General features: G+C 37.5%; 2 protein-coding genes across 3 annotated transcripts in view; one reads left to right on the top strand and one right to left on the bottom strand.

Moving 5' to 3' along the window:
* The first annotated feature begins 168 nt into the window (after positions 1–168).
* Positions 169–10,656, top strand: LOC146484906 (uncharacterized). 2 transcript variants are annotated; one of them, XM_085104370.1, is made up of 8 exons: positions 169–191; positions 4,945–5,126; positions 5,934–6,052; positions 6,375–6,444; positions 7,842–7,958; positions 8,392–8,580; positions 9,319–9,429; positions 10,392–10,656. In XM_085104370.1, exons 2-8 carry the CDS (start codon positions 4,956–4,958, stop codon positions 10,566–10,568), a joined length of 954 nt encoding a protein of 317 aa, XP_084960496.1. In that variant the 5' UTR covers positions 169–191; positions 4,945–4,955; the 3' UTR covers positions 10,569–10,656. The 2 variants fall into 2 exon arrangements, with proteins under 2 accessions (XP_084960496.1, XP_084960495.1); XM_085104369.1 differs by lacking the exon at positions 169–191 and adding an exon at positions 3,384–3,534.
* A 4,120-nt stretch (positions 10,657–14,776) lies between these two features.
* LOC146484904 (uncharacterized) overlaps positions 14,777–27,980 on the bottom strand; it is a 92,533-nt gene continuing 79,329 nt past the window's right edge. The window contains exons 13-17 of the mRNA XM_085104379.1: positions 26,777–26,922; positions 26,316–26,371; positions 25,509–25,580; positions 23,895–24,001; positions 14,777–23,202 (exon numbers count right to left, since the gene is read on the bottom strand). Coding sequence (XP_084960505.1) covers positions 23,113–23,202; positions 23,895–24,001; positions 25,509–25,580; positions 26,316–26,371; positions 26,777–26,922 — 471 coding nt within the window. The 3' untranslated portion in view covers positions 14,777–23,112. The remainder of the gene's footprint in view (positions 23,203–23,894; positions 24,002–25,508; positions 25,581–26,315; positions 26,372–26,776; positions 26,923–27,980) is intronic.

Genomic DNA, 27,980 nt, shown 5'->3' with positions numbered 1-27,980 from the left:
TTATATAAGCACATGTCAAAATGCAAAATCTATATTCTCATTGTACCTGGAGAAGGCTGGTCTGGCCAGCTGAAAGATAGTGCACTCTTAAACGTAATTCTACGTTTTATCGGTCTCTGCTTCTCTTATCATTCCAGTTCCTCACGATTGTGCAACAAAACTTCGTGGTTCTAGGAAGCTTTTCGTTTTCGGTAAGTTGCTTCGGTACGTTACTTATAATACATAAAACCGGATAAACACTCCAGCTCTTTCTTTTTTTTATTGACGGACATAGTCTAGTGTGTCGTACTGCCGAAATGGCGCATGATGGTTAATGATAGTCAATAATAGTTTTGTATCATCAACTATTTAACAATTAGATTATTCGCTCTCGATTTCTATCGCGTGATGCCCTCATCAGCTATCACGCATAGAAATCGAGAGCGAATAATCTAATTGTTTTAGTATAAATCTACTAGTCGTTCAAAACTAAACAAGTAAATTATCTATATCCTCATCGCAGACACTTCAAAAATGCGACGAAGCGGCCGCCATTTTGTTGAAAACCGCTACTCCCTATCTGTCACAGAAACTATCACAGAATAGATAGCGAGTAGCGTAGCCAATCAGAGAACGGCATTCGTGATAGAACACTAGTACATGTATACTAATATTAATTATTAAAAACGTGATCATAGTATAATGCAATTCCAGAGCTTTGATTGGCTTAGCGGCCATGATATGTGAGCCATTATACCATGCCAGAGAAATAGCGACCATTAAATTGTCTTATGGTTGTTATTGCAAAGCAAAATTAGCAAGATCTAGCAATATTTCTTGATTGTTTTAAATAAAGCAATTATTCCACTCGCACTTGCTGGATATGAGATGATTATAGCAAACTTGGCACTAAATCGTTGACATTAACCTTTTAATCCCTGACACTGATCAGCATCAAATTTCTCTTGTAATATCAATGGTTTTTTAATCCCTGAGGTCATGAGAATTAAGGACATGACGGTCATGACTCAAGGTGAATTTTCTTGATATTATAATAACTTTCCCCCTCTACTTTTATAAGAAACGTATGGAGACAAGATAGGAGAATTTGTTCTTTGATACGAAGGCTTTTTATTTGGACTTGATTTCCCCTTGCAATAACAGAACTAGGTAAAACTACATCTACTCCACATTTATACATGGCAAAGGTTGCCCATCGCGCCACGGTGTGCTGGTGCTGGTGTATATACTTGACATATTATTTTATTATTTTAATAATGTGTCAAGTATATGTAATACAGTGATGTGTATGGTGTTTATACACGTGCAGAGGAAACATATATAAATATGCTAAAATTAATTAAATGTTAAAATGTGCCCGCAGGGCAAGTTTGAAGGGGGCCTCTAATTGAATTGAATGTTGTTGTTTTTGTTATTGTTGTTGTTGGTTAGCGGAGCGGTGAGGAAGTGTTAAGCTGTTATGCTTCATCTTTTATACTGTCAATCTCAGTGACTTTAGTGTTACGTAGTTCCGTTATTGCGCAATTACTTGTTATATAAGCACATGTCCCAATGCAAATGTCATTGTACCTGAAGAAGGCTGGTCTCGAGGTAAAAGATGGAATGAGTTTGCGGAATGACCTGCGGAATGTCATAATTATGCGAAATACGATTTATGCGGGGAATAAATTAGCTGGCTGAATAGCGCGTCACTGATGTTTTCGCGCCAATTTTGTGAGAGGTTCCAGTCTTTGTTATCAAAGGTCTTCCACTTTTTTGATGCTGCGGACTCTACCCGGATATTAAACAACTAAACAACAAATCGAGGTTTAGATCGTCTGATAGTAGGAAGAAGTGAGGGTAAAGAAATCGATGGAAACTGTTTATAGTTTTCGGATTCAAGGAACTATGTATAGTTGTAACAGTGCATGCCCGTAAATTAAAGTTCATGCACTTTTCTCCTTGCGACTTTGGTTGACAAAAAGAACGTGGCAGCGTGTATTCTTATTAGGACAAAAGATTGATCCTTTAATTACCGAGGGCAAATAATAAACATCTCAGGCATATTAAGGCATGGCCAAAAGCCTCATTTGCATAAAATCAGAAAACTATCATAACATTTCGTGGATTGAACAAAGAAACGTCAAACTTGGCAGTCTTATGAAACCTGATGACCTTAATTGATTCTTGCTTTAAAGTGTGGAACATTTTGGTCACGTGACCATTAAATGATGATTAACGTCTAAAATCTTTAAAGTAAAACGGGGTATATAAAACAAACTATAATCAAACCTTTTCGGGTGTCATACTATTACACTATGAAAGTTCATTATTAATTAGCCTTGTATGGTGGTACCTGTCATTCCTATCAGAAGTTATTAAGTCATTTCTAATGTCACGTGACCTATTTTCCTTAATTGCAGGACTGCTATTTAATGTGGACACGCAAACAAGGCTAATTCATTTCAAGCCCTTGACATGTAAACGTATGACACCAAAGGAGATTAAATACTATTTCATTTTATATACCCCATTTGGCTTAGAAGATCTTGAACAATCAATGATCATTTGCAGGTCACGTGACCAAAATGCTTATCACTTTGAAGTAAAAATCAGTTAAAGTCTTCAAGTTTTATATAACTACCAAGTTTGACAGTTTTTTGTTTAATGTACGAAATGTTATGATTGTTTTCTATTTTTTATGCAAATTAGGCTTTTGGCCATGCCTTAATATGCCTGAGATTTGTCTTCTTTTGTCTTCCTTTAAACCCTCGATGAAGGATCAACTCTCTTAACCTGTATACTCGATGGTTCATTTATCATGAGCGGGAAAATTGGCACTGCGTGACTAATATTGAGATCTGAAAGGTCTGAAGAACAATTTGACCAAAATGCTTTTGTGATAAGAATAGTTTCACATAACTCATCATAATAGGCCTTATCACGGTTTTCGACGCCATTTTGACGAGTAGGCAAACACGTCTTGGAATAACACAGTGTTTGTATACAAATCCGATGCCAAATAATTTTCTGGACCTTCTAAAAGTCCTTACGAGGAACTTTTTATATGACTTATGAGGTCGACTTTTAGCAAGTCTAATAATTTTCATAAAACATCGATTAATGAATTGAAAATTTTGGCACTAGGAAAAGGATTTAGAGAAAAAAATTTGGAGGGATGTAGCTGTGCCAGAAAGCGTCCAGTCGGGTTTTGAACTTTCCACACATTTCCCTGTATTTTTTCCCGCGAACTTTTTTTAGTAGCAGTTCACGGCTGGTTCAAAAAAATGTATGGAAAGTTCAAAACACGACTGGACGCTTTCGATCTGGAAAAAACTGGTCACGCGTGACGTGATTGGCTGTAAGTCATTCCACAATAATTTATGCCATTCCACTCGTCACGCCAGATGCCGTTCCGCAAACTCATTCCACCCAATCCCTTCTTCTCTTATCACCCCTAAGAACGACTGCTGGGAGCTAGCGAGGCCAGACATCATACAGTTCCTCACGATTGTGCGAACAAAACTCGTGGTTCTAGGAAGCTTTTCGTTTCCGGTAAGTTGCTTCCGTACGTAATTTATAATCCATAAAACCGGATAAATACTGCAGCTCCTTCAGCTCTTTCGTTTTTCATTGCTTTGCCTCCAGCCTCAGGCTATACGCTTATGCTCGGATCATGCAAGCAAGACAAGCGACGAAAAGCACGAAAAAGCTCATTTTCAGCAGCTACAACCCTCAAATGGAAAAAGATTTATGTTTTTCTTGAGTCATTCTCGCCGTGCTTATCCCGGTTCTCGCTAGTTTCACGATATACGTGACCTGTAGGCATGGCTTCGACCTTCCTTCTCCGACTTTAGTTAAGCGTAAATGATGCGTCCCCTTTCTCTTGGCAGCACATCCACGTTGTAAATGTAATTTTTTTACCCACAGATTATTTTTATTATATTTTTAGTGTTTAGATCGGAATTTTATGACAGGTCCACACCAGCCTTTAGGTTGCAATACGAAGACCGGCCATATTAAAAACAGGAACCGGGAACGGGGAACGGGGGAACGTTGAACAGGGAACAGGGAACAGGAAACAGGAATTGGGAATCTTTTAAAGTGGGAATCTTTAAAACTGGGGAATCTTTAAAAGTGGGAGTCTTTAAGTGGGTAATCTTTAAAACAGGGATTATCTTTAAAAGCAGGAATCTTGAAAATGGGGAATCTTTAAAAGCGGGTATCTTTAAAATGGGGAATCTTTACCCATTTTAAAGATTCCCACTTTTAAAGATTCCCCGTTTTAAAGATTCTCCTTCCCTGATCCCCCTTCCCCCATTCCCTGTTTTATAGAGAGCCGCTCTGCATGTGGCAACCTAAAGGCTGGTGTGGACCTGCCATTAAATTTCGATCTAACTTGCACTGAGATATGAGATGATTATAGCCAACTTGCAACTAAATCGTTGACATCAACCCTTTAATCCCTGACTCTGATCAGCATCAAATTTCTCTTTGTAATATCAATGCTTTTTCAATCCCTGAGGTCATGAGAATGATCATGACCTGATGGTCATGATCACCCAAGGTATATAAGATGTTTTACTGTAATTTACAAGAAAAGGATTGGGACAAGATAGGAGAATTTGTTCTTTGATATAACATTTGAAAGGGTTAATTAACAATAATAATGGGCTTACACAGTGGTTAATTTGCTCATGCAAAATATACTCTCTTCATAAAACTTCCTAAACACCTTGCCCACACTTCCTAATAACCTGCATTGAATCATTAGTACTGTAGCCTCTTCCAGGGATTCAGTTAGTTGGGGGGCAGCACGAAAAACGCCGTGCCCAAACTAACGCCGTTTTTCGTGCGGCGCCCCAACTAACTGAATGCCTGGAAGAGGCTATTAGATAAGTACTGCTACATGTAAGTTTCTATGAAGTATTTTAGGAACTGATTATATGTTTCTCTGGCATGCAGTACTGACCAAGATGGTGGTTCCAACTATTCCAGTCGTGGATTTTGAAATTATGGGTTTGAATTCTGAAAGAACTCCTTCACACAATGAAGAATCTGTCCAGAAACTTGCTGAAGAGATTCACACAGCTTTTAGTACGATTGGCTTTGTATATTTAAAAAATCATGGAATATCTGATGCAGAGGTAAGAGAACAGAACAAGATTCATCAATGCAAAATTCTGTTTACTGATCATTAGGATGATGATTTAATAATTGAAGGGCTCAGCGTATAACCGACCTTTGTTGCATATCAGGTCACTTTTGGTTGTTTTAGCTCAGATTCATTAAAGTTTTTGCATGTGGTGTTGAATAGGCCTAATCACAGTTTTTCGACGCCATTTTCCATACATTTGTCTGTATAGCGAACCAGCCATGAACTGCTACTAAAAATAGCTCACGGGAAAAAAATACAGGGAAATGTATGGAAAGCTCAAAACATGACTGGACGCGTTCTGGCACAGCTACATCCCTCCAATTTTTTTCTTTAAATCCTTTTCCTAGTGCCAAAAGTTTCCAATTCATGAATTTTTCAGAAACGATGTTTAACAAAATAATTTAAAATTATTTGACATTGGATTTCCATACAAACACTGTTATTTCAAGCCTGTTTGCCTACTCGTGAAGATGGCATCGAAAACCATGATAAGGCCTATTCCTTCAGAAAACGATGCTCCAATGTTTTATCTGCTGCTCTGCACTTCGTTTTGTGATAACAACAAAAATCTTGCCCATAATCATAATATTGTTCACTCAGTAAAGGAAAAATAGGAGACAAGAAGGTGGGAACCAGAAAGGATTGGCAGAGCTTCAACTTTAGTCTTTACACTAATTGGATCTTCAATGTCGTGTAACTTTTTTTGCATTGTTCTGACTTGTTGCTGTATATTGTTCTGCATATTTTTCTTCCTCCTGTAAAGTTTATTGACAGAAATTTATATTTGCAATCTCAGATTTCGGGCATTCGCAGGGCAGGTGATGGATTTTTCAATCTTTCAGTGGATGTCAAAAGTCAATTTACCAGACCCTCTGATGGGAGGAACTTTGGTTGGGTATCGCTTGAGAGAGAAAGGTACATTTCACAAGCCTATAATCTGTGATGATTATAAACTACATGTAGTTTGTTCTATTTTTGTCAGTGGGAAAGTTTTGAGGAAATCAGGGTACTGATTTTGAAGAATATTTATCCCAGAAAGTGCTCAAGTCAGTAAGAATAACAAGATTTGAAAACTTGAGTCACGTACACCAGAAGGTGTAGTGCGAAATGATGGAGGTACAATTCCTTGTGTTGTCAAACTTCATTGTATAAATCCAAGCACCTGCAGGAGTGGTAATAATACAATCATTTAAATTTTTAGTACATTATTAATTAAAAAATCTTTGTTTTCCCACAGTTTAAATCCTTCACGACCAGGAGATTTAAAGGAAGCGTTTAATGTTTGTGAGCTACATGATGATACACAGGTTTGGATTATTTTGTATTTGCAGTCCAGTAATTTGGGACACAGTAATTGGCGCTAGCTGTTGTGGTCGCCCTGCCTTAACCCAGTACTTGTTTATTTTCTGTTTTACGTTGTCATGTTCTGTTTATAGTTTTATTTTAGAAGGCGAAATCTCATAAAATAAAAAAAATAAAATAAAAAAATTCTTAAATAAACTGGAAAAAAAGGTTTATGGTACTGCAGACAGGGCCTGCTCGCTTAAGGGAAACTAAAATTGTTTGAGACAAGTAGATCATTTCTGAGATGCTTTGAACCTCATTACGAAAGCGAAGCTAAGTGCAAACCGTTTTATGTGAAAATTAGTTTTGTTTACATGCATATGAATGAAACTAATTTTCATAGTAAAAATGATGCACACGAAGCCTCAATTTCGTAATGAGGTTTAAAGCAACTCAGAATATTGGCCTGAATTATAAAGCCGGAGGTGAAGATACCAAAAGTGGTGTCAATTAGATATAATAATTGTTTTTTACAGAATTGGTTCAAAATTATTTAAGCGGTAAGTGCTACCAGTCTGTTGTATCACATTTGGCCAAATACATCCACATGATTTATTACTTTAAATGGAGTTAAATGCAATTTAACTATTAAAGTTAATGACTTATAGGAGCAGGAGTTTTTGTTGTCTGCGTGGACAACAGTGTCATAGGCATTACTAGTGTGTGTTAGCATTAGCATGGTGGTTTTCTCTGTGCTTTGATGTTCTCAGCATGTGAGCATTCCTCAGTGAATTTATTTTTGTTTTATTTATAAACTTCGCCAGAGGAGAAAAAAAAAACTGGAAGAAACCTCTGACAGGAGAGAACTCACAAAACGATAAGTTCCAATAAGGAGACTCCTTGCATAAACGAAATTACAGCATAATAATTAAGTGTGTATTGGTGTGTATCAGCGTTGGTGTTTCATTAGCATATCAGCGACCATATGCAGCACTTCTGGCTGCTTGTATCACAGGAGGGGTTGTGGTCAGCAGTCGCCTGTAGCAGTATATGTGTGCTCCACCACACATGCTCTCAGTTGCACTGTGTTTCTGCAGTTAACTGAAATGCAATGTGGTTCCATAAAATATCGACCATATTATACCCCCATGAAGGGATATTTTCTAAGACCCCTGCCCCTACTCCTCTAGGAATTCCAATTTAGCCGCATACATTTTTTAAATTTACTGGCCTTTGAGTCCCCCCTCTCCCCCAGAATTTACAATTCATTCATTGGGGAGGGGGTGTGGGGTGTGGATATTGTCTTAAACTACATAGTCCACCAGGCATATGGAAAAAGATGGTGGCTGTTCATTTTACCACAATAGCACACACATACAGGACTGATTTTTATATGAATTTCTTATTTGTGTGACTGTAGAGATGGCCAGATCAAGATGTTCCAGAGTTTAAACCTGTAGTCACCTCATTTTTCAAGAAATGTACAGAACTGACATTCCGAATTCTTGATGTAATTGGCATTGGACTCAAGCTAAAGGTACTTCGTTTAAAACAGTTAACATAATATTAGGTTGCATTTGATCGACTGTATTCCAGAATTTATAAGAATAAGCAGAACACATGTAGCTGTTAGATTTCTCTTTTTAACCCTTTCCCTACTGAGTTTTTTTGGCCCATTTTTCCAAAACGGTAAAGAAAAACCCAGCTTGCTAATGTAATATACCATTTAAATGTTCAATATGATAAATTCTAAAAGATGACTCTTATCTCGTTTGGACAAAGTGGAAAATTTTTAAGATTCCCATGTCTTTTAATTTCCAGTATAAACCTCATTACAAAGAAATAAATACCGTAAAGCTCTAGAATTTTATCTTGAAAGCCCGTCAAAGTCAATGGAGAACTTATAGGCTGACCAGTTTGATGCAAGACCATTTCAGCTTATGTTTCCTTTAATTTCTGAATTCATTCAGGACCCCAACTGGCTCAGGCATGTACATGGTGCTATTGGAAGTTCGACAAATGCCTCAGCTTTACGGCTACTATACTACCCACCCCTCCCTGAGAAGTCGAATGTCAAACCAGGTCAGATACGGTGTGGGGAGCATAGCGACTATGGTTCTATTACACTGCTGTTTCAAGATGATGTCGGGGGCTTGGAGGTAAGTTAGAGGATTTCATACCCTCTGTTCCATTATCCTCGCAAATGATTGTCTTTGTTTATTGAGTGGCTGTTGAATAGTTGATGATGCTTCTTGTAATACCCATTCTTTGTTTCTTTTCCTGTATTTTTTTTGTTGGTCACCTACCCTGGACCTTCAAGTTTTGCCTGGTCAAAACATGACAATCTGGTGGTCATTAGTTCGAGTCCCTGTCAGGGTGGAGAAAAAATTCTTCCATTTTCTTGTTTTCTTTTTTTCTATTTTGGAAATCCTCAAAATATTGTGGCAAAGGTGAAAGCAGGCAAGTTAAAGCTAAATGCATGGGAAGATCAATGACAATGCAAAGTTTATAACATGGCCATGTTTTAGCATTTAGAGACTTGAAGTAAATTTCCCATACAAAGTTTATAGATCAGCATCAGCTTCCTGTTATCAGATACTGAGCTTGGACTGCTTCTGATCAGACACTAACATTCCTGCAAAAATAAAAGGAAAAAAAAAAGGAAAGAAAAGAGCCTTTTTTGGTGAGGAAGTGGGGAAAGGGGTGGGGAACCTGATCCTCAAGTAAGGGTCTACAATTAGTCATCCGCCAATTAGCTCAATCTCATGTGGGAAATGGAGGGTGGGGGGGGGGGGGGGGGTTAACCTGGCTTTTTTGTCCTGTTTCTGAATTCCTCTGGGTATATAGAGTTTTATTAGGGCAAAGTATGATGCCATTCTATCTGTTCTGTACTGTAGGTCCTCCCAGTGAATGGAGAGTATTGCCCAGCTGAACCGATTGCTGGAACTGTTCTAGTTAATATTGGAGATCTTATGCAAAGATGGACTGCTGATCAACTAAGATCCACAGTTAGTAAAACAACTTATTAGTGAGAAGATACAGTTGCTGCCAAGTTACAATTTAAGGATGTGTAGCTAACAGAAAACAATTCTTGCCTGCTTCCTTAAGTTGGTTTCCCTGAGGGGTATTCCTAAATTCTGATTGGGTACTATAAAGTTCGGAAGATAATTAAGAGACTGACCCAAATGACTTTTCAGATTTCTTTTCATTGTTTTAGCTCAGATTCACTGGAGTTTTTTGCATGTGGCCTTGAATTCCTTCAAGGAACGTTGCTCCAATGCTTTATCCGCTGCTTTGCGCTTCGTTTTGTGATAAAAACCTATGATTATGGGCAAGATTTCGGTTCTACTTCAATGCAACGGTGACTGGAACAAAAATGTTACAAGAGCATGTTCAGTTCAGAGTATGTTGCACTACGTAACGAAAGGTGCAACTTGTGTCGCAACGGCGCAATGAGATATGGGAGACAAGTTACAAGAAAAATTGTCCAGTGTAACAGCGCTTTTAGGCTCGAACTGCGACTTGCAGAAGTGAGTTTCGTTTGAAAACGCATACTTTTTAATGCGTTTTCACCTATCATCCACACTAAAACGCCTGCACACGCCGATGAAAACGGAGACTTTCGAAAACGGTTTCAAAAGTGGAGACTTTTGGAAACGCATCGTTTTGAAAGCGCTTCGTTCTTAGTGTGGACAGGTGAAAAAGGAGACTTCTGAAAACGGTGACGTAAAAAGCGTCACATGACTCATCGTCAGTTTCGAGGGTTATAGTGTGGACAGGTGAAAACGATACAAAAACGCTAATGTGAATGAAAATATTTTGCTTCGTTTTCGCCGCAATGAAAATGGATACTTTTGAAAACTTATTAGTGTGGTTGGGGCCTGAATGTTAATTCTGGAATCTGGTGTGATGGAATCCATCTTAGTGAAGCTGCATGTAGTGAGGTGAATGTTTTTGTTATGTATTTCAGAAGCACAGAGTACTCATCCCAGAAAAGGAGCTTAAAAAGAGAATTGAACGTCGATCGTTGGCATTCTTTGCTCATCCAGACAGTGAAGTGATGATCGAATGTCTGGATGGATCAAACAAGTATCCTCCAATCACGTCAATGGGATATCTTCAACAAAGATTTGCCGCAACCTACTGAACAGCTATGACCGTGTGTCATCATCATCATCATCATCATCATCATCATCATCATCATCATCATCATCATCATCATCATCATCATTATCATTCTCTCCACAAAACCTTGAACTTGGTCATTTCACGTTGTTATTTTGAAGAGGACGACAAAGAAATGTACCAAAATTTAAAACGCATGCGCAGAGCGATTATTTTTGCTCATTTAACCTATTGTTTTGCGGCGTTGTCGTTGCTGTCGCCGTCATCGTTGCTTAAGTTCCCTAGTATTTTATAGCTTGAACCACCTGCTGAATTAATCTTGAAAAGTGTTTTGTAGAGGGATTTTCTCTTAGCCTGAGACATCATTAGACTATTGCGCTTAATAGCTATCATAATTATGTTCAATCTTACATTTTCTTTGGGGTAAAAATGAAGAGTATTGTCTCTAACATAATTAAACCCTCAAATGGTCACTAAAGACATTAAATGCATTGTACGTTTATTAGTATAACTTAGATAATACCTTACAAAACGAAATGAAGCAAAGCTGTAAATCAATTGTTAGAAAAATAATTGCCCCGGCAGAGGAAGCACTCTTATAGCTTGCGCGTATATTAAAGTACTTACAGTAGAAATATACAGTCTATATACCAGAAATTTCGATTTGCTTAAGCAGGGGCCGCCAGGAATCGTTGGGTAATGATGACGTTTTATTGTTCAAGCCCGCAAGTAAGAGATGGTTAGATGACGTAAAACAGAAAATTCCCAAAGGGAGTTTGTGCATTGTGACATCATAAAAAACAGGGGTAGCAGTTAATCAAAAATCCCTATTTGGGGGGGGGGGGGGGGGGTGCAGAGTATTATGAAAAGAAGCGTGTGGTTTGATGTTTGTGTCAGCCGCGTCACGTCGTGTGTTTTTGCGGTTGTCATTCTGGGCTCAGTTGTTCAAAGCCCGATTAAGCTAATCCTGGTTTAACGTGAACTTTGATTCGAGTTTAATTACTAATTTTTTGGCCCTCAGTTTTGACTTAGAGTTTTCTTTACCTTTAGCTTAAAATTAGGGTTTAAAACCACTTTTAAAGAGCGAGATGAAAATCTCGATTAATAACTTCTAATCGTAGATAAGCGTTAATCGGCTTTCGAACAACCCGGCCCCGGGGAGCAGCTGATCTTAAACTGCACTTTTTATCACGTCTCGGTGAAGTTTTTTTGAGAAAGCACTATTATTAATCTGACCACGAAAGCATGAGGTTCGTGTTTATCGAGAGACGAATATAAACTCGAAGAACTTGTCAGTCACGCGTTCATTATCAGCTACAAGTTTATGACTGGAAGCGATTTGTAAGACACAAATCACTTTGGAGGATTGAACTGGACTTAATCCACAAACAAGAAAGTTTTGCTAAACAAACAAGTGAACATCAAACGTAGTAGTTGGTACAGTCATTTGGGCTTATCAGCACTGAGCAGATGTTATTCCTTAGTCAAGATGTAAGAAGTTTGATGTGTGATCGAGTGTTGTTTTCTCAGGTAGAACTTTAAGCTGCGCTTATGCCTCTTCTAACGAAATCTTTTGCTGTACATTCAATTAAATAGTAACCCCGCCTTGTTGGTTGTAGAATATTTTTAAGGATTTTTCAATTACATAACACGGAATATATTAATATTATCAATATTGTGCTTGCAATACCATACCATAATAAACATATTTAGAAACAATTTGCAACTTCATCAATTTACTATACTCTGCTCATTCCAAATTAATAATAAATTAATTAAATTGTACCCATTCTTAACACAAGCCATGAAGCTGAAACAAAGACAGCAAACTGCAGTTTGCTTCCTAGGATACACTCGATTGCAAAAACGTTGACACCTAAAAAGCATAAACCGTGAACGATGAGACACAACGGATTTGTGGGTAGTGTTTAAACAATAACCTCATTTTCATAATCAATAATTTACCATTCTCATTCTTTGCAATAAAAAATACAGTGCTGACTTAATTCTTCCGAATAATTTTTCACCAAATATTGCTTAAGTTCACTGCCTGTTTTGAACTTAGGCAAATCGCGAATTGTATATCACTCAAATTGGCCCTTGTTGACCAACTTGGACATTTTAAGGAAAGCTTGGACAGTTTCCATCATTCACCACGTGCAACCAATTTTGGTCATCAACCGTCGCACAAGAATAGAATGTTATGCAAATAAATGTAGTACACTTATTGTACCCATAAAGCTATTTGGTCTCATTGTTCACGCTTTATGCTTTTTAGGTGTCAACGTTTTTGCAATCGAGTGTATATTGACTTCTGCAAACATTCTGATTCCGCACGAAAATGTACAGATGGCAGGTCCTCTACTGAACAAATCATTGACTGCCACTTTACGTTTTCCCTGTTTGTACAAACTACAGTTGACCTGCTTTCAGGTACCCTTGCCTCCTAAGCCCATTACCTTTTTGACCTTTTCTGCTTCTCCATTGAAATAACACTACAACATAACGACATTCAACACATGTGGTATCAATTATAACCACTGGCAAATGAAAATAATGACGCTCTTTACCTCATGGGGGCAGCTGTAGTGATAACTATTACTAGTTAATATGAATGCAGTCAATTGCCAGGGAGTGTTTGGTGATTGCTTTTTAATCCGTTGTTCATGATTTACCATAAACTTTTTTATAACAGTTCACCCTGATGTTCTTGGCAATCCCCAAAGGACTGGTCCAGAATCGTGTGTGGCTTATTTTTCCCTAAACGACACTAAACCGGATCGGTTTTTAAAGCCATTTCAAATGATATCTAGATAGAGTCAATAATAATCCTCGGAGCAAATTTCAGTTAGGATACAAGACTGCACATGCTCTAGGCATTATTGTTGGGTTACCTGTGATCTTCCTAGTAGGTGGTGATTTGCCTAGTCCCTGTACGGTTTTCTCCCAGGCCCTCACGATTAATTCGTTTCGATGACGTGACCGAGGCAAACGGCCACGTGATTCGAAACAGATTTATTGAGTTGGAAGACAGAGGGAGGCCTGGAAACTAGGCATGGTGGTGCTCAGGTAGCCAATGAGTGTGCATTAGGATAAACAACAACAAAAAAAACTTTTCCACAAGATCACTCTCCATTTTCAATGACCGTCAATGATGGATCGTTTATGAAAATCAGCTCATAAATGTTTGAGCCGACCTTGGTCTTTCCCAGAATTAAGCCCTTGCCACTGTGGCAAGCCAAAAGTAAAATTTGCCGCCGTTTCAGCAATGATGTGATGCAAAACTCTCTGACTTTTTCCGAATCTTAATTAAAATACCGTACTTCCTCGAACAAGCACTTTCATATTTGGACAAATGAACATCAATGAACTGGCGAAGGGTTGGTCATTTTCGCGGTTTTCATGACGCCAAGTTGTTGGAGGAAGATGGGAGCGCTTATTTGAGAGACGGCACTTGATCAAGGAGATAAGGTAGTCTGTTTTCCTTAACGTTAGCAACTCCGTTGCGCATCCATATTATTTCAAGATGACAGTTTACAATAGGGGAAGGACGATTGATTTCTATCTTCCTGAAAAAATATGATGAAAAACCAAGGCTGAATAGTCAGACCGTTACGCCATGGTACCCATCATCATCATCACCACCACCACCACCACCACCACCATCATCATCATCATCATCATCATCACCACCACCACCACCATCATCATCATCATCATCATCATCACCATCATCATCATCATCATCATCACCATCATCATCATCATCATCATCATCATCATCATCATCATCATCACCACCACCACCATCATCATCATCATCATCACCATCACCACCACCACCATCATCATCATCATCATCACCATCACCACCACCACCATCATCATCATCATCACCATCACCACCACCACCATCATCATCATCATCATCATCATCATCACCACCACCATCATCATCACCACCATCATCATCATCATCATCATCACCACCATCATCATCACCATCATCATCATCATCATCATCATCACCATCATCATCACCATCATCATCATCATCACCATCATCATCATCATCATCATCATCATCATCATCATCATCATCATCATCATCATCACTACCACCACCATTATCATCATTCCACTGTACATTGTACTAATAACAAATTTAAATCCCTATAGAATACGTGTCAGTATCAGGTGAGTCATAAACAAACCTTGTGCTCAACGATTAGTTTCAAATTCACTTTATTGCTGTCCCTCTAAGAGATAGATGAAAATAATCTTACTACATCAACATCAATTTATGTATTGACACTGGTCATAATGTGTACAAAAATAGGAATCTTTGAAAAATAACTTATCTAACTGTGTTTCTAAAGGCCCAAAATGTTGAAATCTATGACATGTATTTAATTTACATTTCAACTACCTTCTTTTACCTAAAGAAAAATTAAGTGTCATAACAAGATCAAACTCCATCAGTATGACCATTCAACTGAACACTGTTTGAAACAATAGTGTTTCGGTCGAGACCATCGACTGATAGTTGTTCCGCGGAAAATGTTAGCCTGATAAGTGAAGCTTAAAGGGCTTATAATTATGCTAGTTTTGAGAACATCACTGAAATTTCCAAGGGTCAACTAGGAGACTGATAGTTCCAAGACTGCAACACTCCATTGCTTTCATTATTCACCACCAAATTTTCTCTTGAAAAAGTCATTGAAACTGGAATTTTACATTCATAGCTATCAATTTGCATTTTACGGTAGCAAGGTTGAACTGAAAGAGACAAACCAGTATACGAGATAAAACTAACTGTATGCATCTTGATCCTTAATGAATGAGAAGAATAATTGGGAGGATATTTGCGGAAGAGTACTATCCATCTGGGTATTTTTGCCAGGGTTCACTGGACAGCGACTTATCCACTGGATAAAGTTATCCACTCTTTGAACAACTGGGACCTGATGGACACAATACTTCCTGACAGGGTTTCTCCAAAGATTAACACTAACATCATGTGATCAGTTTAAACCAATCAGTCTCTGAGAAAATTTAGTGGTGAACTATAACAAGCAGTACTGTCACGTGGTAATGTTTACTGTGATGTACAAGGTGACTCTACAGAACTTTTCGATTTGCCTTTAGTGAAAAGTCTAGAAAAATAACATGATTGTAAGTGTGCTTTTTGTAGACACAGCAACTTTGTTTTTAGTACAAAAACAAAACCCCTCAGACCATAGAAACACATTAACATAAACACTGTCAGATTGCCATCATTGATCGAAGCTCATTCAGTGAATTAACTAAGTATTGCAGTGTGTTAAAACGGTTTCTAATTGAGTGTCATAAAACCAAAACCAAAGTAATTACTCTGGCCAATCGTAACAGATGTAAACAACACAACGAGCCAATCAGAATTCGAAGCAAATACATGTAACCGGCGCCAATCGCGGGAAAACGCGTGCGGCGAAAACACGATTGGTTTTGGTTTGGATTCTCATAGGTCGAGAGAGTGGCGCGAGTTTTTTTTTAAATCAATCACAGAGCGTAGTAATGGAAAACCAAAGCAAACGCGAAATTACTTTCGACACTCAACTGAAAACCGCTCTAAAGTGCTGAAGTGAATCCATGAAATTCTTACTGAGCGTTTGAGCCCTTGTAAAGAAATGGAAGACTGCACGAGGCAAAGGAAAAATATTTTACCTTGGCTGCAATTGAACCCGTGACCTCCGTTGCTCTAACACTTAGTCCTTGGAAATTCATGGACTCACTTCGCACTTAACTTACATTGCAGGGTTAATTTTCTGGGCCATCATTTAGATTCTTTGATGGTCTGACTCAGAGGATGCCTGCTCTCTCCCACAATGAGAAGAAGCACCCTCCTCCATCACGTGAGAGTTGGGCTCAGGAAGCGGTGGTGAATGGTCTTTCAAAACACATGACCCAGGCAAAACTTTACTCACATCTTGTCACGGATTTTTCAGTCTCAATTATGTCACAAAGCTATCTCAGCGTCTTGGCCGTTTCTTTCACTGGGATCAGAAAGTCTGGCTCACAGAAAAGAATGCTAGTGTTGTCTAAAAAGTCTTGAAATTACCATTTGCCACCGCTTAAGGATGTAGTGGTTAAAAACATAATTTGTAATTGTACTTAGGCTATTGGAAAAAGCCAGCATCAAGGATAGGAACAAAACTGTTTAAAAGCAAATAATTGGAAAACCACTACCAACAATTTAAAACTACCATTTTCATTTGGTAAATTGATGAAAAAATACAATTAATTCTTTGTTAACTACAAAAACAAACTAAAATTGGAAACTAGGATTACTGCAGAATAAGGTCATTACTAACACTTATTCAAGTCATAAAAACCAGAAAACATTCTTTGCTCTTTACAAAAAAATAATGAAAAAAGTAATGAAAAGGGCTCTTTCAATGTCTCACACTGTTTCCTTCAAGAAATATCTGACTGGGAAACAGTGCAATTCCATGAAAAAGTATCATAATTCTGTTTTCTAAGCTGGACTAGTAGACTTTCATTGTGGTCTACAAAAAAATGCGAATCTGATTTCCTTCACTTGTCATTTTCTATTGAGCCATAAAAGTTTAGAAAGTAAATTTTCGGTGAACTTGTTCAGCCCCAATATTAACAAGCATATTCTGCCCACTCTGCCCATACGCTGGTCATTATTGGAGTCCAGAGTATTTTTTACTTGGTAAATAGCAACCTAGTAAATACCGTACGTTTCTGATTAAAGTAATTTACTAGTCATCTGTTAAAACGATTAGGCTACTCTCCAAAAACTGAACTTAAAGGAAACCTCCACTCTCGAAACATATGAACGTTAATTTGTTGAAAATACAATCTGCTTTGAAATTTCGTTGGAAAACATGAAAATAATATTTCAGTGTCGGACAAAACATGATTTGACTATCGCCTATTTTCGTTTTTAAATTTCCTGGGTGCCGCCATGTTGGATTTCATGACGTGATGCAGTTGCTCAATTGTTTCACACAAAAGAACTTCTGCTGAATAACATTACACGTCAAAAAATTTAAAATGGCTGTGCCCAGGAAATTTAAAAGCGAAAGTAGTCGATAATCATATCTAATTTTTAACACACTTGAATGTCATTTCTACGTTTTCGAATAAAATTTAGAATTTAGGCACTATTTCCACTATTACTTAACCGTCAATTTGTTGTCAGAGTGGAGGTTCCCTTTAAAGTAAACTGAATCAGGTCTGTTGTGTGAGTATCAGAATACAAATTATTATTAATAGTTACAAGAAGTCTCAGAAATTTAATCTATAAAGGTTCATAAGACACTGTTACACAATGCAACTTTTCTTGCCACTTGCGTCATGGGTCGCACTAAACATTCTCTAGTGTAACATGCCCTGAAATTAACGCCTCACAATGATTTCCAGCGACAAGTAGTGGTTGGTTCTTCTATTATAAATGTGTAAAGCTGACTGCGATAAAACGTTGTGAGTTGTGGTCATTTCAGAGCATGTTATACCAGGAAACCTTTAGTGCAATGTGTTCTTGAAACAACACAATAAAATTGCAAGACAAGTTGCAAGACGTACTTCCCAGCATAACAGCACCTAGCTAATATAATGGCACATACAAACTCGTACCTCACTTGCCCCTTCTGACCTGAAGATAATTTTTTTCCTAGTCATATAAAAATTTTCTGTCATATTTTGGCACTAACAACTCTGGTTTATGAGCTACCACAATGACAGTCGTCCCTACAAAATATTTAATTCATTTTTAGCTCTCTGACAAAAAGTTAGCTATTAGGGGTGTACCCTTAGAGGAACTAAATGCCCAGGTGACTGACAATTACTTGAATTTACTTTATCCCTGATAATTTCTACTAAATAATATTGTTCTTGCAAGCATTGTATTATCTCACAAGAGAGACAATAATTTTAGGTGAAGTTTTAGTTTCAATCAAAATACAACCAAATTACTGGAAAATAATTAGCCTGTGTTTCTCAAAGGGTCAAAATTATTGCCAAAAAATAAGGGTAAGAAAACAGAAAAAAATCCAAAATTGAATTTTAGATTTCCCATAAAGAACTACCAATACTTACAGTCAATCCACGTCACGCATGGCCAGTATTTCAGAGAATGAAATGAAAATTTGAATTCCTCTTTGTTATGTCCGGCATTTGAATAGAATGTTGAACATTTCTCTAGAAATCTTTCCGAAAAAAAGACACATTAACTGAAAAAAAGAATCAAAATACTTGGGAAACAATTGTTATTCTTGAAATACTTAATGCTGTAATGTAAAGAAAAATTAATAGCTTTACACCATCAATAAACAAGGGAAATTTCTACGGGAACTCTGAAATCTCATTGGTGATGTTCAAAACTGACATGTAAATTTCGAAACTCCATTCAATTTTCAAAATTACTGGTCATGCGTAACATGGATGGACTGTAAGGAACAGCACAACCTGCAAAAGAAACTTCATGTTGGTGCAAGTGTGCTCAATTTATGTGAGAGAGATTTCCCTTCATGTTCTCTTTGAATTACCCTCATTTTTAGTACGTGGACTGCAACAATTCTTTTGTGAAGCTAACATCCATTTTAAACCCATGGTTTGGTTGTAGTTTTGATAAAAACTAAAACTCCACCTACAATTCAACATAGGCCCTTTTTTGCCTCTGCCTCCACAATTATGTTAGCTTAAAAATGTCTAAAAACTCAAATGAACAAAGAAAAAGAATCAAAGATATAACTGCCAACCGTCTCGCTAGCTTTGCAACCATTAAGTAATTTCTCTATTATACATTGTGTCTAAAAACCATTCCTTAATCCTTTTTCCATAAATTCGGAACACACCTTTAACTCTTAGCAGTCCTAATAATTCCCTGGACTATGAGTATTTAAATACAAATAAATATTACCTACACCCTCCATAATGTTAAATACTAGTACTCTTATAATATTAGTTGTCTAGGACATAAGCTTTGATAAGAGAAGCAACTCACTAGAGAAAACCAGCAAGTATGAGAATTCAAATGGTCCTGATTAACTAAAGCTATAAACAGATTGCCTCATCTCACCATAAATCACCCTAGTTTCATAGCTTTACAGTTTTTTGTATATTAATAAATTTCCTTTTAATACCATCTTCTTAATTTGCACAACGTGAGCAGAGGATTCTTGGTCGCCCTGTATGTTGAAGAACTCCTGTAACAAACCACTTGATTTTGTGAACAACTTCCACCGAGAGATATTGACTGACAAATAAATTAACAAGCACATCTACAGTCACTGGGGCCACCAGGAAAATCGCATGCAATCTTGAAAGAATCTATTTTTTATCAAAATTACCCACAAACAGAATCACTTGTTTGAGAACCTATGGTCGTTTCGAAAGAGAATCCCCTTTGCTTGAGAATGATTGGAGGCATAGACATTTTCTTTACATACATAGCAGTACAAGTAAGGATAAGACGTCACTTATTTCTGTACATGTTGGTACACAGGACAACCAACAAACAGGTCTCTGCTCACAGGGTAATGTTTTTCATGTACGGCAGGTTGATCAGGAACATTTAAAGACATTTTCTTAAAGCACACAACCATGCTACTTACAAAAATTCTTTAACAACTAACGCTCTCCAATTTTATTTCTAGCTATCAATTTTATCACTATGCCCAGACAAACATTCAAATACAAATGCCGAAAAAGTTTCACTAAAAGGAATAGCACTCTCACAAGCGCAAACCGATCGTTGGCATACTACCCTGCCAAATGCACCTTATAAAGTTTGTAATTATCATGTCATCACAACAAGACTGGAGAAATGGAAAAATTGAAGAACAGCTCCCCCATAAAACCGATGGCCGACTGCCGGTAAACGGCCAGTTGACAAGTGGCTGACAAACATCATAAAATATTACAGTTGGATGAATGAAATAGAAACAAGGCAGGACAATTATCACTTAGTTACCTTGTCGGCAATCTGTCGGTAAAACGTTGGCTGACAGTCACCCGACAGATTTGCGGGAGAGCTGTTCTTCAATTTTACCAGAGAAATATTGCACACTGGTGTTGAATCATGAAGACATACAAACTGGAAATGGGGCATCACCCTTAGCTTGCTTGGAAAGTAAATTAAATGAAGTAATTAATGATCTTGTATGTGTCTGACACATGACAGAAGTTAAACTCTTTATTACACCCAGTTTGAAATCACTGGTGATCCTTGCAATCTGATTGGCTCTCAACGGTGGGATTTATTCCTAAATTGCACCATTTTTTGCTCTAAATCGCATCCTTTCTTTAGCCCATCGAAATGGAAATGAAGTAACAAAAATAGAATGTAATATTGACAATAAAACTCTGTGATCTCAAAATAGGTGTAATAAAGTGGTAATTGAACTTTGTGTCGTTCAATTTTGGTCTGAAATCATGCTTGTGATTTCAAATCGAACTCGCGCTGCGCGCTCATTCGATTTTGAAATCTCACGTATGATTTCAGACCAAACTCCACTCAGTTCAATTACCATTATTTACTGCCTAACGTATCAGGACTTAGCGCATCCTTGGGCGGTAAAATATTCCCAAAATAGTGAATTTATCACTCCTAGTAGCCATAATGGGCAAAAATAACAAGTAAAACCTAACGCTACTAAAGAACTAATAAGTTAGAGTACTCACCACATGTAAAGTCTGGCCAGATGGAGTAGTTTACCAAGTTAACGAGAATTTGCATATTAATTTTGATGTAAGTTCATTACCTTAAGGACGGTGCCTATTAATACCAAAGTATTTTTGCGCAGTTTATGGCTATGCAGGAAAAGCAGGTCTTAGCAAGGGCTATTGAAATCCAAAAAGGAAATTGGGGGTAACCGCACATTTTTTAGGGACAATTAAGCAACAATTATTCTAAAAAGCAATAAAATACAAAGCAATGTATGGCATTTCTTTTCCAAATTGAAGCTTTATTATCTCTGAAAAATGCATGGTTACCCCCAATTTTCTTTTTGGGTACCAAAACCACTTGCTAAGTTCTGCTTTCTCCGCTGGTTTTAACCCGCGCAAAAATATCCCTGTATAAGTAGGCACCACCCATAGAAAACCTGAGTATCTCGAGATGCGCAGAATGTATGTATGCGCAATGACAATAGTAGGCACTGTCCTTAAAAGAATACAAAATTGTGACAGTTTGTTAGTTACTGTGTTGAAAATGGTAACACTGCCTCTACAAGTCAAAGTCTTTTGTCAATGATTAACTCAAGGTACATTTTGACACATGCATTATTGACAACTTTTTGATGACTTCCATTCTCACTGGCCAATCAAAATGCAGGAAATTTGAGAGTTGTCATGTTCGCTTTCTGACAGTTTCCAACTCTGCCTATTACAGTGTGCATTTGTCTGCAATTTCCTGGGAACAGGTTTTCAGAATTAACAGCTAATAATTTTCTCTTAATTCTGAAAACCTGTTCTCTGTTGCTACATATATGATTATGGTTTCTGACCTTATGAGTTGTCATCAAACCCAGTACAGTCAACTCCCTTTATTACAGACACCCTTGGGACTGCGAGTCAGTGTCCTTAATAGCTAGAGTCCGTAATAGCAGGAATTTAGCTGCTGTCCCCATTATCGGCGAGGTGTTGGCAAGGTGAGAGTTGACTGTATTTGAGCTAGTTTTCTCAAGGCGGATAGACTTTACATATGCTTTTCACCCCAACCAGACCTCATAATAGTCCACAGTGGCTGATATTACCATAACAGCTCAAAACAACTAGATTGACAAACATGTCCATAAACGACATTAACCTTGGTTCCTCCTTTTACAGTCAAGATCCATAAACAGTCAAACTTTAATTTCACTTCTTAACTTACGGTTTATAGTTTTGTGTCAAAACTTTCTACAAGTCTACTAGCTCTTAAGTGGATTGCAAATGTCTTGAAAATGCCATTAACAATGTGACAGACACAAAAATGCATTTTTATAAAAATTTCATCTATACACTAGACTTAACTCATCTCAAGACATCATATGCCTTTGAATTATGTTGATGGCCTTTATGAGGGTCAAACCTAAAGGCACTAGTTACTTTATAACATACTTCAAAAAGTTTTGTTCTCAACATGATCTTTGACCTTCCTTTGATAGCTGAAAAATGTTATTAAAAACGGAGCAAGAGGAGTCAAGACTGGAAGTTACAAATAATACAAATTCAATAAATTGTCAGAATTAACATTTCACTGTCAAAAATACTTGTAGTGGGATGACTGAACCACTAAGGTCTATATTTTTTAAAACTTACTTAATTGTAGAAATCATATATTAAATTTTATGCTGTCATATACTGCTATGCATTAATTTGTTTACTAATTTTGGGTTAAATAACTCCTCCGCTCCCTAAACTACAGTAGAAGTAAGATTGTGTTTATTTTAAGATTCTCCAAAAAGGCAATGTTACTTACAGTAAACACAACCGGACCCAAGAAATTTGCGGATGGTGAGTAGTCGTTGTTTCAAGTCTCTGTCTGGAAGTTACCTCTGTCAACCTTTTCCATTTTAGAATGTTTGTGCTTTCTTGTGTACCTGGGATCCTAATGAAGGTTGACACACCAATGGCGATCCAACAGTTTGCTTTACTTTGGGAGTCTAATAAGAAAAATGGCAACGATAATAAATATCAAATCTTTAAAAGCAGTTTCATGTAAGCTTAAAACTGGGCAAAACTGAAATATTGCATGTAATCAAATTGTAATTAACCAACATCATAAGGAAATACTACTGAAGATGTTTTAATTTGAAAATTATTATGCCACATTTTAAGATAAACGGCACCGCAGGAAGGCACTGGTCAGTAGCTTTCATTTGAATGGTTCGACTTTAGGATTTCATCCATAGACTCAGAAGTTAGAATCGCTGCGTACAGCATAATAAACAGCACCACAGGAAAGTATTGCTCAGTAGCTTTCATTTGAATGGTCACACTTTAGGATTTTATCCACAGATTCCAATTGAAGGGGTGCGTGGAATAAGGCTCTAAGTGACTTTTGATGTAAGGTCAAATTCTCCTTTTGTTTCACAAGCGAAAACAATGAAATTTGGAAGGAGAATCTAGCTATGTATCAGTAGTCACTTAAAGCTTTTTTCCAGGCACCCCTTCAATGATTGAAGGGCAGTTATTTAAATAATTATTATTTAAATAACTGCTACTCCAATTTTCTTTTTGGATTCCAGTAACCCTTGCTAAGATCTTCTTTTCCTGCACAGTCATAAGCTGTACAAAAATACTTAAACAACATGGAATTGAAATGGTCCTGTGTTTCATTTTGACGACAACTTACATTTGAAGTTGTAATGCACAAGACATCATCCACAGGGACCAGAGCACCATAGTTAGGTGGACAAGAGAAATAATGAACTCCATCCACTGATCCACTGTGATTACCAACTGAAATCAAAAGCCAACAATCTGTTAGTTAGGAGAATTTGTGTGATGGTCCTGAATTTGCTAAGACTACTAGTCCTGTTAGGTAATTGAAAGGCTGTGTGCATTAAGTTCAGACCTGATAATTTTAAGGTTTAGTCCGATTTACTGCAGTTTTTGAATGCAAAATCAATTCACAGTCGAAACAAGTACCTGTATTTTTTCAAATGCCACATTAAGGAAATTCGAAGCATACAAACAGGTTTTTCTCCCTATTTCTTAAGCTGATGTCATGTTTTTTGGTAAAACCTTTGAAATTAAAACAAAATAGTTTAACCCAGTGCAGTGACTGGAAAAATACATGGGACTGTGTTGAATTATTAAATTTTACAGAGCATAATACACTTTATTATTCCACTGTTATGTCATTTCACCAAATAAGGTCAAGAGAATGCGCAAAATATGAGACCGTAATACACTGTAGTGTCCTGGTTTGACCGGTTAACAACAGAGTGAATACGGGCAACCACATTTCACTGGCTTTCTGTGGTTTCCGTGATTCACACGTGCCATATACTGATAGACAGATAACGCCGAATTTCAAGAGGGTTGTCCAATATAGCAAAACAGAGAAGCCAAAATAACAAACTATTTTTGTAGTGGAATGATAAATCTCTCATTCTATGGTTTTACATATAATAAGCGCGGACATTTTGCTCATTACTCATATTTTTTCTTGCCCCTTCGGGGCTTGGAAAAATACTACGCAACTTGCAAAATATCCGCGCGTATCATATGTAAAACCAACGAACAAGATTTATGTATGTAGCTGTATGTTAAAATAAGGGAAGCCAAAAGACAGAAAAAAAAGACATAAGTTGACATTGGCCCTTGCTGTGAAGTGAACATTGTTGTTTCAGTAAATCTTGGGCTATAAGTTAAAGCGTCTGCATAACAAAATGGGGACATAAATGCCAAAATAACGATTTTCCGCTAAGTTTGATGACGCTCACATCAAAGAGTGAGTTTTTATGTAGGTATGAATGTTTCAAAGAATTTAATGGATTTGTATGGAAGACATTTTTCCATACAAAACCTTTAAATTTTCCAAACATTCAAACTGTCATGAAATCCACTTTTAAATACCAGTGGCCTCAGGATTTGTTTTTTTGCTAATTTTGAACATTAGCGTCTTTCCATTTGTTGTAGTCCACAACATAAAATACTTTTATTAGTGAAAATTATGGGGGCTTTCCATTTGTAAGAACCGCCCAGCCAGATCAGTCAGTTCGTAAACGGAAAGTATCGATTTGAAGGATAAGTTTTATCCTTATTCTAGTCCTTTGAATTTCTTCAAAATAGCAAGTACAATTTTTGGAGTCATTATTTTCAAGATTTTCCAGCACCATCCCTTCGAAAGAGATGCATCTGATTTACAGACTGGCTTCAAGTTCTGGCAGATGGAAAATACTCTGCGTCATATGAACCCAGCCGTAATGAGCCTATTGTTAGACCTGTGTGTCATTCTTACCTGGTGAATCTAAATGAAGGCCAACATACTGTTGTTTTTCCCCACTGATAGGGCCAATGTACTTAACTATACCTGGAAACAAATATAATTAAGCCTCTTAAGTCCCAGTAGTGACCAATACATAAATTCTCCAAAAAAATCACTAGTTAATCAACCATAAAAGTCATGAGAATAAACAAAATGATCATCAAAGGTAAAATCTTCTGATGCTTAAACAAATTCTCCCAACCAGTGCCATAAGAAATCTATCAAGAACAGTGAGGAGAATATTTATGTTGATACTGAGGCCTAGAGGGTTAAAAGCTATCAGGTACCACCCCCCCCCCCCCCTCCCAACACAAGTCCAGGTGTATCATCCACAATTCAAACGCCAGATCCTAGTGTGAGTACCAGAGCCTTCATGACGTAAAATGATGGCAAGAAAAGACAGAAAACAATGTGAATCCAAATCAAGACCAGAATACAGTAACGGTCATTATAAAACAAAACAATGTGCCTTCAATCCCAAAATAGTATTTCAATTCTTTACAATTGAGGATGACCCTAAACTCTTCCCCCTTTTTCAGCTCAAAAATTCTAAAGATTCTTCTTAATGCCAGCATTTTATTTTAGGGCACTAAGCAAAATGTGCTCCATCCAGACCAGAAAACACACCCTTCAGGGGAAGCCATAGTTACATACTAGATTACTTTGGAAAGTTCTCCTATTCATGGTACCCCCACCCACCCCACCCCAAAGGGCTGACCAGTGCTCAGCCACAATGCAGCTCTCTAATTCCAATAGGACTGTTTTGAAACTAGGTGTTACCTGTAAGATGGCTTCGAACAACAACATGGTCACCAATACATGGCAAAATCTCTGACCTGGTATGAAAAAAGGAGCAGATAATGCAGTACTCTGTTGCAACCTTGTCATTTTAATTTCTTACTTTGTCATTGATTACTGGGCAGCTATTTGAGAATGTACTTTCAGCACCAATTACGCAATAAAAAAGGAAGAAAACAATAAAACATGAAATGAGCTTCTTGCATTCAAAAAAGTCATAACTATGCAGAAACTGTTGCATATATGCCACCAACTTTTCTGATCCCATCCACTTACAGAATACCCTGACTTTTCATGTGAGGTTTCCGGTTTCGATTAAGTCTTCTTCGACCAAAAAAGTGTTCCCACCATGCGCAAGAAAAAACCTCTGGTATCCAGGGTAATTAAGGGGGTTTCAAGTTGCAAATTAATTTTCAAACTCTAAACAAAGCATGTGGACCTACAGTTTAGGAGATTTCTTGTCCGTTGTGTGACTTTGGTCACACAATACTCTCACATTTTCTTCACAGAGGGCTCTCGTACAGCCTGGGCACTTGCAATGTGAGTACAGTTCAACAGGTCTAATTGGCTGTCCCTGAGCAGGCAGATTCTACAAAAACAAAATAGAAAGTCTCATACTATAGGCCTGCATAATTTTCACGGCTCTACGACCGCACAAATATCAGAAGCCCTGCACCAGCGTGGCCCAGTTTCAATAGTCAGACCTGGCAGCATATATTGGTTGATAAGGTGATTAGCTTCTAATTAAAAGAAACTTTGGTGAGGCTTCAGTGGGGAGTAGAAACAAAATAATGTTTTTCTTGCCGGCTGAGCTTGCGAAAGAGGCAAGAAATGAAGTTCGCACACACTGGGTGTGAGTCAGGATATCAGATGTCACATTCGGTCATGTGATTCAGTTTTTGTTTTCTTGCAATACGAAGCAACGGCTTTCCCACCCTCCCAGCCCCATGCCAGTCTGTCAGTGAGTCTGTAATCTTTGTGGAGTTGTAGAGATGTCAATAAATGCTGTTGCATTCTTGTGTGGCAGACAAATGGCATTTGGTATGTGAGAAATGTTTTGTTTTTAAATACAGTTGATAAATGCATGTCAAGGTAATCTGGCCACCGTAAAGAGATTCAAGTGCTGATGTTTCAAGTGTCAGCCCCACGAATTCTCTGAACAAATCCGCTCTGACGAAGGGCTAACGCTGGAAATGCTGACCAGCAATCAAATCTCTTTACGGCAGCCAATTTACCTTTAGTTTATTTACCAACTATGTTGATAAACCAAACATTCATATATTTGTTGAGTTTGTTTGTTTTTCAGCTCCCGTTTGACCTGAGTGAGAAATTTGTGTACAGGTAACTCAAACTTCCACCCCTCCTCAAAAACCAACATATTCAAATTCCAATTACATCTGGACCGGTTGTTCGAAAGCCGGTTAACGCTTTTCCCAAGGTTTTCATTTTGCCTATTAAAAATGCCTGACAAAGCTTTGAACAACTGGACCCTGGATAATGGCTAGACAGTGAGCACAAGTGCTTGACATGGTTGACAATGTTAACAGTGGCTATTTATCTCTTACAGGAATTTGGCCATTTGATCTAAAACAGTTCAAATCGGACAATATTTCATTATGGGTTATTTGACTACAACCATCAGAATCG

The sequence above is a fragment of the Pavona decussata genome, unplaced genomic scaffold (genome assembly GCF_977016875.1).
Source record: "Pavona decussata unplaced genomic scaffold, jaPavDecu1.1 SCAFFOLD_29, whole genome shotgun sequence".
Classification (NCBI taxonomy): domain Eukaryota; kingdom Metazoa; phylum Cnidaria; class Anthozoa; order Scleractinia; family Agariciidae; genus Pavona; species Pavona decussata.
This window is presented reverse-complemented; position numbering and strand designations above follow the sequence as displayed.